Source organism: Elephantulus edwardii, unplaced genomic scaffold (genome assembly GCF_000299155.1).
Source record: "Elephantulus edwardii isolate Elephantulus edwardi_28Jun2011 unplaced genomic scaffold, EleEdw1.0 scaffold00140, whole genome shotgun sequence".
Taxonomy (NCBI): Eukaryota; Metazoa; Chordata; class Mammalia; order Macroscelidea; family Macroscelididae; genus Elephantulus; species Elephantulus edwardii.
Genome location: NW_006399890.1, coordinates 4,209,191 through 4,229,191, shown reverse-complemented (window position 1 = coordinate 4,229,191; position 20,001 = coordinate 4,209,191). Strand labels below are relative to the sequence as shown.

The 20,001-nt window shown below is 40.9% G+C and overlaps 1 protein-coding gene across 1 annotated transcript in view; it reads right to left on the bottom strand.

Moving 5' to 3' along the window:
- The window catches only part of GCH1 (GTP cyclohydrolase 1), a 39,311-nt gene extending 21,521 nt beyond the window's left edge, over positions 1–17,790 (bottom strand). Inside the window, exon 1 of the mRNA XM_006894343.1 lies at positions 17,475–17,790. Within this exon, the coding sequence (XP_006894405.1) occupies positions 17,475–17,790 (316 nt within the window). The remainder of the gene's footprint in view (positions 1–17,474) is intronic.
- Positions 17,791–20,001: the final 2,211 nt, after the last annotated feature.

Here is a 20,001-nt window from a genome sequence, read left to right as displayed (position 1 = left end):
CAGGACCCCCAGCTCTTGGCTTATATAATGCTAGGAGTGTTGGAAATCAGCATTGTTACCTTCCACCCCCTGCACCCTACATTGATTGGCTCAGCTTTTTAAAGTGTGCATGGCAGTGTACCTCTGTATTGACATAGGAGAGAACTCCTGTTCTGAAAAATTCACATCTATTAATGGATACAATTGAAAGCTACCAATCATATATTTATTCTCAAAATCTTATCCAAGTCAAGTTACTACTCTAAACATTCTAGTAGACCAAAATTTACTCAGTTTAAGGGAATAAAATAGGCTGCATTCAAGGAACTATTTTAAAAAAAAGATACACACTTGCCAAATTTAGTTTTTAATTTGATAATTATGTAGATCTTTCACAATCCAGCTGTTAAACCAAAAATGGAATTTACAAAACAGATGGTGGTAACAAGGTCTGTTTCACAGTAGTTCTAAAGAAAGAACACATCAATCTGATAAACTATCCATTTGCTTCAAAGGCTTCTAATCGGCTCATCCCTTATCATCCTACTTTCACTTAAACCATGAGATTTCATATAGACAAATGTTCTGGAGACATTTGCAATCCTATCTGACAAATAAGTACCAGCAAAGTATGCAAGTCATCATCATTTTTGGCAAATTAGAGGACAGTGGATTATCCATCAGCATAAATGTGGCTGATCAGAGAGCTTTAAAAAAACACAGCCTTCTTTCAAAAGAAAACAGCAACCCTGGTTAAGCCTGATTCCCCAGGTGGAGGAATGGTCCAGGCTGAGGTCTTTTAAATCTCAAGAGATCCTGACGACCAGTCCAGAGGGAAGCATTGGCTTTTAAGAAATCAAAAGAGGATAAGGGTTGAAACCAACCTACTTCTGATATGTCTTTAACAAGGCCAAACAGATCAATAGAACTATTAACCCCAAATCCTCAATACAGTCACCAAGTCAACAACACATGGGTGTTGAATCCTATGGAACACTGTATGAACTATATTGAAAGGCCTAAAGAGTTTTGTTGTTGTTGTTGTTGTTGTTGTGTACCATCGAGTCATATCCTACCCAAAGCTGACCCAACAGTGGGTTTTCAGAGGCAGTTAATCACACAAGAGACTGTCCATCCTCCCATGGAACAACTGGTGGCCTCAAATCAATGTTGCAGTCCAGCTTCTTGCCACTAGGCCACCAGAGCTCCCTGGAAGAGTTTTAAGATCGCTAAAACAAATAAACTTGAAGCTCTCGCTATAGAAGATCAAAGACCACAGACAGAAGCCTAAGTCTGTCTTGGAAGAAGTACAACCAGAATGCTCCTCAAAGGCAAGGACAATGAAACTTGGTCTCACATACTTTGGGCATGTTGTCAGGAGGGACCAATCTGTAGAAAGACATCATGCTGGGAATGGGAAAAGTGGAGGATCTGAGGAAGAATGGCAAGCCTCAAGCACACGGATTGACAATCAGTGACAGTAACAATGAACTCAAGAATATCAATGGTAGGGCAGGTGCAAGATAGAGATGTGATAGCAGTTCAGATGCACTCAGCGGCACCTTATGACAAAACGGACAATGAGGATGAGTAAGGAGGCAAGGGACTGCACACATATTCCAGTGAAAAATAAAGGGCAGAAGGGACTCACATAAGAAAGGTATGCCCACATCCCAGGAAAATGTCAGCCACTTAAAGCAGTTGTATTGTACAGCCAACTCCACTAGAAATCAGATTCAAGCATAATAGATGTTTTCATAAAAGGCCCTAGACTGATTTACTAAACTGGACACAAACATACCAAAGCACAACTTCAAGAAGCAAGATTTACTAAAATCACATTTACAAAATAAAATTGTTACATCAAGAGTCCATAAAACAAGTGTTTTGTGGCCTAAAAGAAACAAGATTTGTGAGAAAAAGAAGCCTACTTGAAGAATGCCTACAAAAGGATTCATTTACATAAAGGCAAGAGTATGCACTGGGAAAAGAAAAAACATACACAGGTATCTTAAAGATTAAGGATTTTGACCTAGCTGAGTAAGATGGGTTCAATAATGTATACTGCACTGAAACAGAGGAGGGAGAGAACCGTTTAAAAGAGAGATATAACTGGGTATTTCTGTCATCACAGGAGACTAGAGCGAGGGCTACATGGTGGAGGGGACCTGGGGGAGGGTTTGTAAAACAATGAAAGAATCTTTTCTTTTACTTTTCCATAATTTTTGGACTCATGTATTTATAACTTGTTAGTCAAATTTGTGTCTTCTAGGTTGCAACACCCCCATCATACATCTTCAAGGATATGAACATGTACAGCCAAGCACAATCAATAAGAGTGCATCTAAATTCCAAAATCAATCTCCATAATAGTCTATGTGTTTCCTACTGCCAAAGGGGCCCTTTAGAGTAGTGAGAGAAGATCTTCACCCTGAAACCCACAGCGTCCCTTTTCAGCAGGAAGTAGCTAAGAGAATACGCCATCCCCTTTTCCTTATGACTCAGGGTGAAGTCTCTCTCAGGGAGGAGTGATAGGGAATGGCAAAGGACACACTGACAAAGAAGATTAATCAGAACTGGCTTTGACAAGCACTGTGGCATTTGGACAAGAACAAACTGGGAGGAGGGTAGAGAGAATAGTGCAACAATGAATGAGTGGAAGCCCAAAATCTCTGTAAATGTTTATGAAAATTAATAAAATATAATTTAAAAAAAATAAAAAAAATTTAAAAAAAAAAAAAGGATTTTGACCTAGGATTTTTTAAGTATCAAATTCTGAGGGAAAAGAGTTTTCTAGAGGTGAGAAAGGGAAAAAATACACATGAACTAAGAAGATACAAGCATGAAAAGCAGCAAAGGTCTAACAGCCTGAGTGGGTCCAAGCCTTTAACAGAAACCAGATTCTCTATTGAAAAGCAGTTTTTGACAGTTTTTTGAAGTTAATTTTGACATTTAAATCATAGCCCTTTTCAAGTCCTAAAACATGCATTATTTAAAACTATTCACTTCATTGTTGTTGTTGTTGGGTGTCCTCAAGTTGACTACATCTAGTAGTGACTATGAAAAACAGATCTGAAATCCTGTCCTATATCCTGTGCCATCATCATCTCTGCACTCTTTACAGATGGAAAAACTGAAAGAAACATCAAGTATCTGCTCAAGTATCTGATTCTTCAGATCACAGTTCTGACCCAAAGCTGACAGAAGTCTGAACCAGAGATAAGAGAAAAATGGATGGAGAAGGCGGAAAGCCAACAGGCAGGAACTCCACATCAGGAGCTGCTACACTTTTGCAGTAAAAAGATAAGACCTAGAGTAGATGATAGGGGGGCTCTGGTGGACTAGTGGTAAGGAGTTGCGATACTCTGAAGAAGGATGAGCAATCTCCTCCTATGCACTGATAGTCTCTGAAAACCATTGCTAAGTCAGTTCTGACTTGACAGCACATATCAAGAGTAGATGAGAACAAAGGAAATGAAGAGAGCAGGCTTTAAACACTGGGCTGAAGAAAAGAAAGGGTCAAAGCCAATCACAGACCCAGGAGAGTGGAACAAAATTGCAGCCTGATACCCCAGGATGGCTACAGCCCAGAGTCACTAAACTTCTGTAGCAACACTGTCTTACCAACCATGCATTTGGTTTAAATGTGGAAAAATTCAGTAATGCTCATTTGACCTTTACTTTTTTAAATCAAACTGAAACAGTTTCTGGGGAAAGGAGAATCCTAGTAAATCTCCAAACTAATAAAAAAGCTTTTAAACTTACCTATGAAATTTATCCTAGGAATCCAGGAAAACTCACATTTAAAGCCAACCAGGAGTCTTTAACTTTAAATCTTCAAGATCCAAATACTTTGTACCTCCTGGTTGTGATATGAAATGAAATTAACAGCATTCTTGCCAAAAATGTTTTCCCCAAACTTAAGTCTTAAAACCTAATTTCTTATACACAGGAATATGAGGAGTAGAGAAGCAAATTAAAATAAGGGGGGGGGGAATAAGCAGAAACAACTCTAAAATGGAATATTTACAAGACAACAACATGATTTTTGACAAGTCAGTATCATGGGCCGGGGATGAAAGATTGGGAGAGCTGTTCTAGGTGAAAACATTAGGATGCTCGAATAAGTCTTAGTTTGAACAAATCGTAAGTGAACATTTTAGACAACAAGGAAAATAGACTATAACTTAGTTATTATAATTGTTAATTTAACTTAAGCATGGTGTAAATTCAAGAATCATAAGTGAACATTTTAGACATTTTAGACAAGAATCATAAGTGAACATTTTAGACAAGGAAAATAGACTATAACTTAGTTATTGTAACTGTTAACTTAAGGATGGTATAAATTCAAGAATGAATATATGTCCCTGATTTAGTCTCAGCAAAACTCACTATCTAAACTGTGAAGCTAAGTGGCAGATATACAGATGATGAGCCATTAGAACCAAGAATCAGACGCTGACATATGTGGAAAAGGCTACCCAGGCCTGGAAGCAGTTAAACATCAGTCTGCGGAGTTTGTTGTAAAATATTCTTGGGAATCTCCAGACTAATTAGGCTGTAGTTACTATCACATACTGAAAGGTGATAGATTCTTAGCAAGGGAGGCAGCCACACACACAAACCAGAAACGTCTACCTATGATTCATGGGCAAGATGAGGGGAGAGCTGGTTCTGTATTGCTCTCACTACTGTCGAATCAGAACCGCCTCACAGCTGACCCTCCACTGGGTTTCTGAGGCTGTAAATTGCATGGGTGGAGATTAGCTTTCTTCCATGGAGCTGCAGATGAATTCTTCAGGACATCATCTCATTGGCCAAGACTCCAAAGGCACACCCACAAGGAAGTTATAAATAGGACCTTACCTCTCACTGGCACACTGCTTCCTCCATTACTTCCTTTCCAAGGAAGAATGTCCCTCTTGTCCTTTGTAACATTACTTTCTGATAAATTTTTTTATATTCACATCTGCGTCCTTATTTTCTTGGCAACACTTCAACCTACACTTTAATGCTCTGTGCACTAAAGTCTGTTCTCTCAAGAAACCCTAAAATTGCTCTACACTGTGCTACCTTGGTACTCAGGCACCGTCCCCTGCTCTAGTCTTCTGCCTGGCACAATTCTTTTGCCTGCACGAAAAGGACTAACTAGCACTGACTGCACAGATATTGTTATATCAACCAAAACTCTTCTGGATATTATGAAATCTCACAAAAATATCACTTTGAAGCCAGACTACTCTCTAAATGTGGTTGCTCAGAAAATGTCACTAGTGCTGCTTATATTCATGAAAAATAGTAAAACAGGAATCAAGGCTTTTCTATGCAAGAAAGATTTATCAGGAAAAATACTTTGCAAAGGGAGACAATGAGGAAAGAAGGCAACACAAGAACCCATAGTTCATGGGACAAAGAAGGAAATGATCCTTTTAAAGGCTCTGGAGTTTGGGAAAGGATATAATGTTTATTCATGAAGAGGTTCAGAGTTAACCTATCAGAAGGGAAAGATCATTATGTTTCTTCATGAAAGGAAAAGGGGATCATCTGGGATTGGTGTATGTGGCAGAGAGAAGGATAATTAAACCCAGGCGTGGTGTCCTTTCTAGCTGGCTGTCACTGGAGGCTCCTTCTGGGTCTTGGGAGAGCATGTGCAGATGATCAAGATGGTTGCTAGCATGTAGGCACAATGCAGCCAACTTCTGAAACACAACATTTGGCCTTAAAGACAGGTGTCTACAAGTGAGGCTCTTGGTCATTACAGATTACTCTTTCAAGATAGCCGCTCTCTAGAACGCTAAACAGAAGTAACTCACCTGACACCTGGAAGTCTCTTACTAGAGTTAAAGAGGAAGGGTTTAGAATTGTTAAGAGGGAAGAACTGGAGGTGTCTGTTGTGTGTTGTGTTATGCACTATCAGAGCTGGTCCTCCAGCCTGTTTTCTGAGGAAGTAAATAGCATGGGATATGAATACTCAACTTTCTTCCTCAGAGAAGCTGGTGGACTCAAACTATGTCTTTGAGTTGGGAGCATAGCTCCTTACCATTAGGCCACCAGTTTCGCCCGGTGCTTGCTGGTGGTGGTTTCATCACTACTCATAGCAACCTTAACAGCCAACCTGAACCTTGTCCTATCATCCACCCTGTATCAACCCTGTCAACAGCACCCTGTGCTATTTTCATCATCTCAGACACACTAGAGCTCATTGTTGACATCACTGTGTCAACTCATCTTGTTAGGGTCTTCCTCTCCTTCACTGGCCCTCCATCCTTCCAAGTATGATGTCCCTTTCCAAGGAATAACCTCACCTAGCTACATGTCCAAAGCATGAAAGACAAAGCTTCACTATCTTTGCCTCCAAGGAGCACTCTAGCTGCACTTTCTCCAAGGCGTATCTATTTGTTCTTTTGGCAGTCCATGGGAGATTCAGCACTCTTCTCCAGCACCACTGGCATCAATTCTTCTTGTCATCCTTCATTGTCCAGCTAGTGGCTGAAAATACTACGGACTGCATCTTGGTCTTTAAGCTGATATCACTGTTTCTTAGTATTTGAGAGAAATTTGACAGCCAACTTCCCAATGAAACCTGGTTTCTTATTTCTTGACTTCTTGTGTTTTATTTGCCATCAAATCAGTCTGAATTCATAGTGACCCCTACACACAACTGGATGAAACACTGCCTGCTTCAGTACCAAGCTCACACAATTGTTGCTTTGGGTCCACTCTTACAGCTATTATGTGAATCCATCTCATTGAGGAAGTCTTTCAGTGATTCTTTACTTTGCCAAGCATGAAGTCCTTCTCTAGGGACTGGTCTCTCTAAATGTCTCTCTCTGAAATGTCCAAAGTATGTGAGACAGATAATATACTTGTTTCAACAAACAGCAGCAGCCCTGGACCTGATTACTAGTCTAAGGCAAGAATATATTTTTATGTGTGTGTATCTTAAAACAAGTTGCTTCTCCAGCTCAACTTTATTTCGTTCAAATAAAAGCAAAACCAAGAACAAAAATCTAGGATCTATATCTTATCTGGCAGGATTTATGTGAAATTTAAGAACCACCTAAAAAAAACCCCTATGACCATGAAATACACTTTTACCTTATGATTCCAAATTTAGTGTCCTTTTTACCTTATCAGAACTTAATTACTGAATTCATTGCACAATCAGATACTAAGTGACTGTTGAGTCAATAAGATTTACAAACAAGTAAGACAAGGTCTTTGATCTTAAGAAGTTTTGTAGGCAAATCAGGCAACTGAATAGATGTTAACAAGAGGGTGTACAGCTTAATGGTCACTAGTAAGGCTTTAGAATAAGACAAATCAGGACTTAAACAGGAGATGGGTGACACTATGTCTTGGGTTGTACAACCAGTTGCTCCACAGGAGAAAAATGAGGCAATCTCCTCTTATTAAAATTTGCATTCTCAAAAACGTAAACGGTTGATATGGCAAGAAATTTGGCAGACCTACTTAGTCAACTGACTATATGAGATTAATATTTGCTCCCATTCCAAAAAAGGTGATCCGATAGAATGTGGAAATCACTGAACAATATCATTTCTATTCCATGCAAGTAATCTTTCTGACAGCTATTTAAAAATGGCCCTAACAGTGTATCAACCATGAACTGCCAGAAATTCAAGTTCTATGCAAATGAGGCCATAGAAGGGTGAGTATCATTGCTGATGTTAGATGGATCTTGGCTGAAAGCAAAGAATACCAGAAAGATGGCTACTTGTGGGTTTATTTGGGTTTTTTACACATTTAGTTTAATTGTAACAAAGTAACTTGTATACTTTTAGCATTTAAAACTGAGACAAAGAAAATTTCAAAATAAGCAGGAACAAAATTCCAATAGAGAATGTCAATTTCAAATAAGATCCTACCGTTTCTGCTGATTCTCCCACTGAGTGGCAAGGCTCAAATGATCATGAGGAGAGAATTTTATTTTACAAGAGTCATTTAAAAAAAGAAAGAGAGAGCGCTCTGGTGGCCTAGTGTCAAGAGGGGGCACTGCAATCCCAGAGATACACAGTTCAAATCGACCAGTTGCTCTACTGCAGGAGGGGCAATCTCCTCCTGTACCAGTCAGATCTGATTTGATGGTACACACACACACACACCTTAAATTGCAAGCATGTCACAACTAAACATGCCAAAGGAGAAGCCATGTGTTCCCCAAAAGAATACAGCCATGGAAATCCTAGCGAACACATTCCTTTCTATCCTATGTTGTTTACAAGGGTCCGAGTTTGTAAGCATGACCAACCATGAGGATAAATGAAGGAAGAGCTGCAGGTTAGAAGAATGATACCAAGTATAGGTATTCAGGTAAAATTTGTTTAGAAGGGTTGATCATAGCAAGAGAGTAATTTTAAAACCTCAAAGACAGGAACTACACTGGAACTAAGAAAAACAATGCCTTTCACAATAGCTAATCACAAGATTAAATACTTCGGAGTAAATCTAACCAGAAGCATAAAGAATCTGTTCAAAGAAAATTATAAAACATTACTACAAGAAACAAAAAGAGACCTGGAGAAGCAGAATAATATACCTTGCTCATGGATAGGAAGACTCAATATGTGAAAATGACAATACTACCAAAGGCAATCTACACGTTCAATGCAATCCCAATACAAAGACCAATTTCATTCTTCAATGAGATGAAAAAGGTAATCTCCAATTTCATTTGGAATGTAAAGAGGCCCCAAATAAGCAGAACACTCCTTAAAAAGAGAAACAAAGTAGGAGGCATCTCTCCCTGATTTCAAATCCTACTACACTGCAGTGGTAGTCACGACAGGATGGTACTGGTACAATGACACATAGATCAATGGAATAGAATTGAGAACCCAGAAATCAGCCCATCTACCTATGGTCATGGATTTTTGACATTTAACTGAGTTAAATCAGTTAAATGGGGGAAACAACCACCTTTTTAACAAATGGTGTTAGCAAATTGTGTTAACCCTAACCCTAACCCTAACTCTAACTCTCTGCATAAAACTCAAACAAGATCCATAGCTTAGTCCATACACAAAAACTCAAAGTGGATCAAGGTCCTAGGACTAAAACCAAGGACTATATACTTCATTAGAGAAAAGCTTAGAAGAACTCTAGAAGCCCTAATCTACAACATAAGCAGCCTTCTAAGCATCTTGAAAAATCCAAACAGGATAAAACAGATGAATGGGACCTTCTAAGAATCAAATCCCTATGCACATCCAAAAACGTCTCCAACAGGGTAAAAAGAGATGTCACAGACTGGGAGAAAAAAGTCACTGTAATGACAGGCTTAAGTACATCAGAGATGCTGTCAAAGACACAGCATAGGGCAAGGTTCAGATCTATATTCTTCATGGGGTCACTGTGGTGGAATTTATGGCGCCTAACAGCACCAGGTGATCTGATATGGTCAGACCCTAGTCATTGGTTTCAGTATGGTCTGACTCTCTAGCCTCAAGACCAAAGGTCCAAATGTTTATGGTAGGTGGGTTCCACACCAGCAGGTAATAATGGATTGTATTAGAGCAGGGAATGGTACAAGGTAAGGAAATCCATTATTGTAATTAAGGTAAGATGTGACTGATAATGAAGACAAATCAAAACTACTATGAGATATTATCTCACCCCAGTAAGAATAACAAAATTTAACAGAGCAGCAAACTACTGGCAAGGTTGTGAAGAAACTGGAACCCTTATTCACTGTTGGTGGGAGTGTAAAATGGTGCAACCACTATGGAAGGCAGTATGGTGTCTTCTCAAAAAGTTGGAAACAGAAAGACCATTTGATCCAGCTATTCCAATACTGGGAATATACCCTAAGAAACCAGAACTGCCACCCAAGCAGATATATGCACACCCATGTTTACTGCTGCTTTGTTCACAATAGCAAAGAGTTGGAAACAACCTAAGTGTCCATCAACAAACGAATGGATAGAGAAGCTGTTGTATAGTCACACAATAGAATATTATGCAGCACTGAAAAACAAATAACTTATGAATATTATACAAAATGCGTGGCCGTGGAGGACATTATGCTGAGTGAAATATCTCAGTCACAAAAGGTCAAATAATGCCACTTATAACACAGAAGTGACATGGGGTTTGGGGGGGGGGCTAAGAAAAGAGGGGATAAATAATGTATACTACATTGAAACAGATGAGGGAGAGAACTGTTTAGAAGGAAGATATGATTAGATATTACTGGCATGACAAGAGTCCAGATTAAGGGTCGCATAGTAAAGTAGTGGGGAGGGGGAGCTGTATAACAATGAAAGAACTTTTTTCCCAAAAAAGGGGGGGGGGAATGGAGGAAAATGTAAAACAATGAATGAATGGAAATCTAAGTTCTTTATAAACTTTCATAAAAATCTCCATTAAAAAAAAAGGACTAAGATGAGACTGATCCAAGCCATGATCTTCTCAATTGCTTTACTATGAATCTTAAGTTTAGACAATGAATATGGATGAGTCCATGCTTTTGAATTGTTGTGTTGGTGACGAGTACTGAATATCCTATGGACTGCCAAGAGAACAAAGAAGTCTTTCCCGGAGAAAGTGTAACCAGGGTGCTCCTTGGAGGCCAGGATAATGAAACTCTGTCTCTCACACTTTGAGCATTTTGTTAGGAGAGGCCAGTTCTTGGAAAAGGACATCATGCTTGGAAAGATGGAGGGTCAGCGTAAGAAAGGAAGACCTTCACAACCCGGATTGAGAAAGTGGGTGTAACACTGGATGCAACTAAGTCATAGATGGTGAGGACTGTACAGAATAGAGCAAAATTCAGATCTGCTGTTCATAGGGTTGCTGCAATCAATTTGATGGCACATACCAACAACAACCTAACTAAAATTATCTCTCACTCTAATTTCCATCAACTCAATAGAGAATTTAAAATAGTACGGAACACATTCACTCATATAACTTGAAATTAAGATTTTTCATGTAATCCAGGATTCATAATATAAAATTCATCCAAAATTGCCCTCTCCTGGTACATTTCAATACTGCAGCCTGACTCTTACCAAATACTAAAGTTACAGAACTGAAAGTCACTGCCATTGAGTCAGAACTAACTCGCAGTTGACCCTCCAGAGGATTTCTGGAGGATGTATATCCCATGAGAAGAGATTATCTTCCTCCAGTGGAGCTGCTAGATTCAAACTACTAGAGAAGCAGTGCCAGTGGGTTAGCAGTGCAACTCCCTATGGACTGCACTGCAAGAACTGCAGAATTAGTGCCTCGAATTACAGAAGTATGCTAAGGAGTAGTTGGGGGTAAAGCCCAGGCATGGTAGATCTAGATCTGGGTAAAGCAACTCTAGGAAACTCAACCATATTGTTGTCAAGTCAAATAGCAACACATACAAGTCAGATAGCAATGTGTACACAGAGAGAGAATGTAAAATAGTATAGATTAAAATTGAGTAGACTTAGAGGGATAGGATTCTCATTTCCTATAATCCTACAAATAAATGTAGATCGATTATGTCAGTTTCAGGACTAAGGTGCATCTGATTCAAGCCATGGTCTTTTCATTCACTTACCATGACCCAGAAAGCTGGACAACAATTAAGGATGATAGAAGAATGTCTTTGGACCGAGTGGATGGAGAAAGGTATTGAATATCCAATGGACTACCAAAAGAACAGGCAGATAAGTCTCAGAGAAGGTGTAGCCAGAGTATTTCTTGGAGGCTAAGATAACAGAGCTTCATCTCACGTACACTTTTGGCATGTTGTTAGGAGAGGCTATTCCCTGGAGAGAGACATAATGCTTGGCTGAGGATAAGTGAAAGAGAGGAAGACTCTCAACCAGAGAGATTGACACAATAACTGCAGCAATGGGCTCACATGTCAGAGCTTGTGAGAATGGCACAGGATAGGATGCATTCAGATCTGTTGTTCCTAGGGTCGCTATGAGTTATATTCAACAGGACAGCACCCACCAACAGTCATCCTCCTAGCTCGAGTACTTTCAGATAGTATACTATTTAAAAATTAGCTCTGTGCTTTCATATCATTATCGTAAAAATGGGGGAAATGAGCACTGGTGCCCTGTTGGTTGCAATCCACCAGCTGCTCCATGGGAGAAGGATGGGAAATCTCCCATGCAATTAAGAAATGGAGAAACTATTCCCTACCCCACAGGGATATTGTTAGAATCAAATAAGGTAGTAATATTTTTAAGAGAAAAATGTTCAGCACAAAGTAATTAATAATGCTTATTACTCGGATGTTAAGTATCACTTTACCAATCTGTGCTCCCCTTCTCCCAGCACAGATCAAGTTCTTCTGCTTAAATGCTCTCACTGAGCTGACATTTTTGCACCATCACATTTCTCAAACTGTACTTTTCATTTGTGCAATTAACATCTGACTTTTCTAAGATACTTTATGTTCCATGATGGCAGGAATCACATCTCGTTTTGTGTTCTCGGTATTCTGCACAGTACCTGGCAACTCAAAAAATGTGTTCAATGAAAGAGTAGTAGAAGTTTTAATCCCCCGAACAAACATATTCAGTGCTGACCAGATGGCAATGTTTGGTATTTCAATGACATGTTTTCCTTACATGTTGGAAAAAATGTTCACAGAAAATATTTTTTAAAGGAAACTATTAGGGTTGGATTTCTCCCCTAGTCTCAATTACCTTGTAGAGCTTTAATCAATTTTATTCTCAAATTCTAATCATACTTCAACAGCCTTGTAACATTTTCTCTCTCCATTCACAGTCCTAGTTTGTGACAAATTGCTCAGTCCAATGTAAGTATTCATTAACAACATCAATTAAGTCAGATAAAATTATTAATGGATCAAAATTTAAATAAATTACACTTAGAAAAAAGCAGCTCCAAACAGTCACAGTCATTTATCTATGGTGCACTTTAAAACTGGGGCCATACACTCTACTACCCTAATACCATCTATTAGCACATCAGCAGAGAATTGCCAGAAGTCCAGGGTCATGGTACTAGGGATATTGTAGCTGATGTTAGATGGATCTTAGCTGAAGGCAGGGAATACCAGAAGAATGTCTATCTGTGTTTCATTGATTATGGAAAGGCATTTGACTATGTGGATCATAATAAACTGTGGCTGACTCTAAGAATGGGAATCCCAGAACATTTAATTGTGCTAATGTGAAACCTATACTTGGACCAAGAAGCAGTTGTCAGAACAGAGCAGGGTAACACTGCATGGTTCAAAATTGGGAAGGGTGTACGCCAGGGATCTGTCCTGTCTCCATACCTAGTTCTTTGCACATTTCATTATGGTACTTTGTTTTGTCTTCCTGAGCTGCCCTTTGAAATCTTCTGCTCAGCTCCTTCCTGGTTTCTGCCATTTCCTCTGACTGCTCAGTGTTCTAGTAAAATATTGAGAATCTGTTTCAACATCCACCTGGGTCGTCTTCCTCCTTTGTCTTAATATTGACCTTTTGCATTCTTCATGGATACTATTCTTGATATTCTCCCATAGCTCATCTGCCCTTTGCTCATTAGTTTCAAGGCCTCAAATCTATTCCTGAGATGGCTTTTTAATTCAGGTGAGATAGATTCAGGGTCAAATTTTGGTTCTTGATTTGATTTCATTTTCTTTAGCTTCAGTCTGAAACTGCCCCAGCCTTGTTTCCACAGCTAATACTGAGCTTTTCCAACAATTCTTTCCACAGATCTAGTGAATCTGATTCCTATGCAGAACATCAGGTGAGGCCCATGTATGTAGTTGTCATTTATGTTTCTTATAAAGGGTATTTGCTATGAACAAATCATTGACTGTATAAAAGTATCATTTTTATCTCCAACCTCATTTCTGTCACCAAGCCCACATTTTTCAACTATTGATTCATCTTCTCTGTTCCCAACAGTTCATACCCATTTACATTTTTATAAATAATATCTAAAAGATCAGGAGGAGATAGAAGGACCAAACATGGATTTGAAGACCTCAAGGAATAGTGGCTCCTCAAATTAAGTAAAAGTTCTGGATAAAAGACTAATGATTAATTAAGATGTAAGAAAGATGACTTATATAGAAAGGAGACCTCACCAAGGTAAAAATTTGAGTAGGTAAGAGAAGTAGGAAGTGGCTAAACTGAAAATATATACAGAAGAAAGATGGTTGAAGATTCATTTTATGATTTGAGATGCAAATGACAGCTCAGCCAGTTTCTGGAAGAGGTGGTAAGTGGCTCCTTTACAACTACAGCTACAACTCAACAGTGAATAGGAAGAATGAGACTGTCACAGTCCAGTTACCAGAAATAAGGAGAAAGGTGCAGTTGGTGGTTTCATGGAGAGAAGCTGCAATGTAGGGAAAACTGGTAAAGTATAGGCATTATCATAAATTCATTAAAAGGAAATTGGGAGAGGAGGAAAGAGTGTGGTAACTAATTTATGCTTTAACACACACACACACTACAGAGATTGTGTAGGACAGTTTTCTGTTACTCTTTTTTATATTTTCTATAAATTATTGATTTGAGTCTTCCTTCTCCTTCCCACCATTTCAGCTTACTCCTAATACATCCACATAGCCTTGTTTTTAAATAAATGTCTCTATGAAATAAATTTTAAATCCTTGAACGTGATCACAAGCTTTCAAATTTTCAATCCACAGTAAGAAACACATTTTACATCTAGAGCCAGCAGATACATAAAACCATATATTTATACAACAGACAAAATTCCTCAAAATATGTAACCTTATAGTAGGTTAATCTTCCCGCTTCTGCCTCTTTGTACTTTATATACTGATAGTAGTAGAGAGTATTGCAGGGTTTGGCTAATAAGAGGTTTCTGAGATGAGATGGACTTCTTCAATAAAGCTTTGTAGACTCAGGAACCAGGTCACCTTGAATCAAAACAGTGGGTGTAACAAAATATCATGACCTTGTTGTTGGTGTTAGTAGCCCTCAACTGGAGCACAACTCATAATGATCTCATGAACAACAGATCCTATCATGAACCCAGTCCTATCCTGTACCATCCACACAATATCAGGACCTAACAGGTCACAACTCACTGAATGAAAGACATAGTAGATAAGATTCCTTTTCCCAATTAGCAAGATAAGTAGCAGCCAAGATAGCCTGGATTCAAACAAGCTCAACCAATCTCCCTCTATTTTCTCAGGGTATAAACCAAGCGTTGAGGAATAAGACAATCCACAGAAAGCACTTAACACAAAAATAATTCAATTACAGTTATTAATTTTTAAACGGTCAATAGACTTCTTTTTCTTCAACTTTATTATGGTAAAATATATCATTCACCATCAGTACAATCACGTAGTACAACCATTACCACTCTTCCCAGAGCATTTTCATTATCCCTAAAGGAAAGCCGACATCCACTAAGCTGTTGTTATGTACCATCAAGTCAGAACTGACTCATAGCTGACACACCAGTGGGTTTTCAGAAGCTGTAAATTACATGAGAGGATATTGCCCATCTTTCTCTTATGGATCAGCTGGTGGATTTGAACCGCCTGTCTTTAGCAACAAAACTTCTTACCACTAAACGACCAGGACTCTCCTCCTGGCAACTACTTTTCTATCTCCAGATCCATGAACATTTTCAATTACCATCTGACCACAAAGTTTGCCAGGGTGGCATCAGTGTTCTTTGGAGTCAGTTCTCCTTGCCTGAGTCATGACTTATGAGACAAACGTCACATAACCACTTCTCACAAGTCAATCTGTGAGTCACTTTAGGCAATTCTACTTGTTGCGCTGCTGACCCAAAGGCTGGGCTCCTCTATGGGTTAGAATCCACCAGTAGCTCTGAGAGACATTAAGAGGTACAGCCTTGCAAACTTAACAGGGGTTGTTAAGAGCTCTAATTGATTCCAGGGCAATGAGGTCAGAAAGCTCTTCCTTCAGGAGTCACGCCAGGAGACCATCCTTCTCTGAATTCTGTTAGGGCAAAGTTCCCAAGGCTGCCTGGCCAAGGTTGCAGGTCAAGAGACCTTATTCTGTGACTCCAAGCACAGAATGAGTGAGGCCAAAAGAGAAAATGTCTCTTCAATATATTTTGGAGTCCCTCACTCTCACACACAGCCCTGCCCAAAAAACTCCATTTTGCGGCTCTAAACTTTCATCATAAAAATATAAAAAGGTATAATGTGCACTAGACACAGGAGAAATCCATTTCTTAGATGTAGGACTCAGTATCTTTTTTCCTTTTGAGGTCCCACCCATCGCACAAACAGGTTTCCCGCCCTTCCTGAATGTGCAAGTCTGGGCAAAAATAACTTTCTTCCCAGATTTATCCAGTAGAGTCACTTGACCCACAACCATTAGGGGAAATGACAGCGGCAGGGGTGGAGGTAGGGGGAGGTGGCCATACCTGGCCAAACAGCACTGCTATTCTTTGATACTGAAAATAGGAAATCCTGAGCCAGAAAAATGTCACCAAGAGTCAGAGAATATTAACTAGAAGGTAGCGTCAGAAGCTGCAGCCCTTTAAAAAAAAAAAAAAAAAAAGACAAGAAAAGAAGACGACTCCTCACCAAGCAATAAAGCAGCGTAAGTCCTCAGTTGTTTTCCATGTCTGCATTACCTCTCCCACTCCCCCTGCTTTCTAGATCCCAGGACGGAAAGTTCAGCCAGATTCAAGAGAGGACTGCCCTCAGCCAACCTTGCTTATTCAGGGCGGCAGGTGGAACAGAAGGATGAAGGTGAAGGTTCAAGGGACGTATTAAAGAGACCAAAGCCGCTAGGAGGAGCCCCCTGATTATTTTGGAGTTAAGGGGATGGGACTAAAGATTAAGCAGCAGATGAGACCTAGAAATCTTACACACCTTGAACTTTGGCAAACACACGCCCTTGGTCACGTCAAATACTGGGCAGACCCTGAACTGGAGGGGACTCGAGCTAAACAATTCGAGCTCTCCGCAGATAACAAGATCCCTGTCTCTCAAACAAATCAGGAAGAATGCGATTTTGGGAACTTGAAACGATGGACCATTGCAAAATTACTCCCAAATAAATGAGATCCCAAGAGAAGGAAGACGTAGGAAGCCGTCACTTCAGCAAGACCCAGATGTCCTGTATTTCGGGCTAGTCTGGGACCTCCACGTAACTCAAGTATCCCCGATCCACTCACCCACCCCGACCTGGTGCTCTGGGGTTTGGGATTCCAGGCTCCCCCCTGGCTGGACGCTCAGCAGTGAGGGGTTCCAGGCCCCCCCTCCGGAGAGCTCAGAGACTTCCCAGTGTTGGAGGTAGAGGGTGCATGCAGGCTACGGGGAGGACACTGGGAGCAGGGCTGAAGTGAGCCCCTGGGCACACAGGATACCCCATGCCCTCTCGTCCGCCCGCCCGGAAGTAGTCCTAGGACTCAGGGCAGAGTTCAGATGTGGCATCACTTGTCCCACAGCCAAGAGTAAAGCAACTCGGGAAACTCCCAGGACCGGCGCGCGCTTCCCTCAGTCCGTTCCTCCGTGCCCGGGAAGTCCCCGTGGCCAGGAGGGCAACACTGACCTGAGATGGTCTCCCGGTAGCCCTTGGTGAAGAACTGCATGGCCGTGGCCGCCCTCCACGGCGTCTTGAGCAGCCCTTGCCGCTGGGGGTCCTCGCCCAGCGAGCGCAGGATGGACGAGTAGGCAGCTGCCAGGTTGGGGAGGTTCAGCTCGTTATCCTCCTCCTTCTGGGGCCGCTCATCCTTCCAGGAGTCGGCGGTCTGCGAGCTCTTAGCCTTGAGTTGTGGGGACATCTCCACTGGCCGACTCGGTTCTGACCGCGGTGGTTCTAGCTCGGGAAACCCATTGCTGCACCTGGCTCCTGGTGGCTTCTCCATGGACCTGCAGCTCGAGAGGGACGCGAGGGTGCCTGAAAGGCTGCAAGTAAACTTCCTGGTGGCCACGGAGAGCAGAGAGTGGGCTGTGGCCAGTCACCTGAGGACGCGATGAGTACAGGTCAACAGTAGAACAGGAGCCCAAGGCGGATGCTGGTTGGAAAGCCGGGCAGCGCTGCTCTTTTATAGCGGTAGCGCCCCACCGGCACCGTGCGCGTTCCCATTGGCGAGGAGCGCTTGCGTCACGGCGCTCGCTCCGCCCTGGCACCGCCTCCCGCCTGGCGCCCGAGACTGGGGTCTGCCCCTCAGGGGCGCTTAGGTACGCACCCTCCCGCAGGAGTGCAAGGAGGGTCTGGCTCTTTGGAGGCAACAGGCTCCATGGTCATCCTTAGACCCCAAGGATATCATCAAAAAAACAGAAGCCGAAACGAGGCAGGTTGGTGTCTGGAATCGCCAAGGGAAGAGATAACTATCTGGACATCCAGGCTGAGCCAGTGGCTGCCCTGAGCACATCCCTGGCTAGCCGCTCCTCCTCCTAGGCGCTGCCTCAATAATGCTCAGACCCCTTCCAATGAAAAATGAGGAAACAGGTAGCCTCCACACCCAGGGACCCAGTTAAGCAGTTGATAACTCATTCTTGTGCTCCGCCCCCCAATACATTGTTTTATTAATATACATTTTTATACAATCATTTCTGTTGTTGTTGATTGTCTTCAAGTCGAGCACGATTCATAGCAACCCTATGAACAAAAGGCCTGAAGCCTTTCTGTAACTATCGACATTCATCAAAGTTCATAGTTTCCGGAGTCATTTTGTTTTATATCAATTGCTATTGATCTGTTACTTTTTAAAAAGATTTTTTTTCTTTTTTAAATTTTATGCCGATTTACATACAAAGTTCATAAAATTTGTATACGTTGTTTTTCACACCAGATCTTTTCCCTTTCGTTTTCCCGTCCTTCGTTCCACCCATCAAGTTGTGTGGCCTTATGATTAAGCTCCCGTCTCCCCTCCCTAGATCCTTATATTCGTTCTACAATACAGTATCTGTCCTTATGAGACTGAGTTAGTTCACCTAGAGATTAATATGATGTGAAGACCTGCGATATTTGTCAATTAAAAATACATCTAATACGCCTGCCAACTGCTAACCCTCTGGACTAGTGCTTCTAGAAATGCTTCTGTGAGCGAACATTTAGGAGGAGAGTATTTCCAGTGGCTCAAACTTTGGTCCTGGAGAAAATGATTTCTAGATGGGGTCTGGAAGGAGAAACTTTCATTTAAAACTGTTGGTGTTTTGCAGCAATGAAGTTGTTGAAATTTCGCACTTGATTATTTTAGACTGACGTGTTAAATTCTTTTCCCTGGATGTTGGTACAAATTGTGAAATGTTATTGATCTTCTGGACTCTTAACCAAGGGCATTTGCCTTAGCTGTTGTCGGTCAAAAAGTTGGATTTTTGCCACTCTGGTGCTCTGAAACCACCACCAGCTCCAAAGGGGAAAGATGAGCCTCCTCTTTGCATATAATTTACAGCCTTTGAAAACTCACTGAAGAGACAACCGATTCTGCTCAATGGTATGAGTGTGAGTGAGATATAAGCACTTAGTGGCAAAATAGAGATTATTAGTAAGAGTGGTTATAAGGAGGGTGAAAGGGAGAGGCAGGAATGAGTGAAAATAGAAAAACTAGGAGCATCACCAGCCAGAAACTGTGACAATATCCATGTTTCTAAATCAGTGACAGTCCCATTTTCAAGGTGGAATCAATCTGGGAGTTACTCTTTCTATCAGAAAACAATGGAATTTTATAAAATTCTTATTTCTAAAGAAATAGTAAAACAGAGATGCAGATGAGGGAAACAAAAGAAACTTGATGGGGTACTAGGTAAATTAACATTTGGCAGTTAGGCAATGGTGATTTGAAAAACACACGTCGTTAAGCGCATTTGGTGAAAGTTCTGAACTGAAATTCAAACTTTGGAAACTCTTCTGAATCAAGATGACAAAGCAAGTAAGAAAAGCTTCCCTATCCCACCACTAGGTCCCAGAAGCAGGACTGTGGAGTTGGTGGAACCCTGACATATCTCACTAAATCTCACATCTAGCATGAAAGAAGGAAACTGAATGAAGTCCTCTTCTCTTCTCTTCTCTTCTCTTCTCTTCTCTTCTCTTCTCTTCTCTTCTCTTCTCTTCTCTTCTCTTCTCTTCTCTT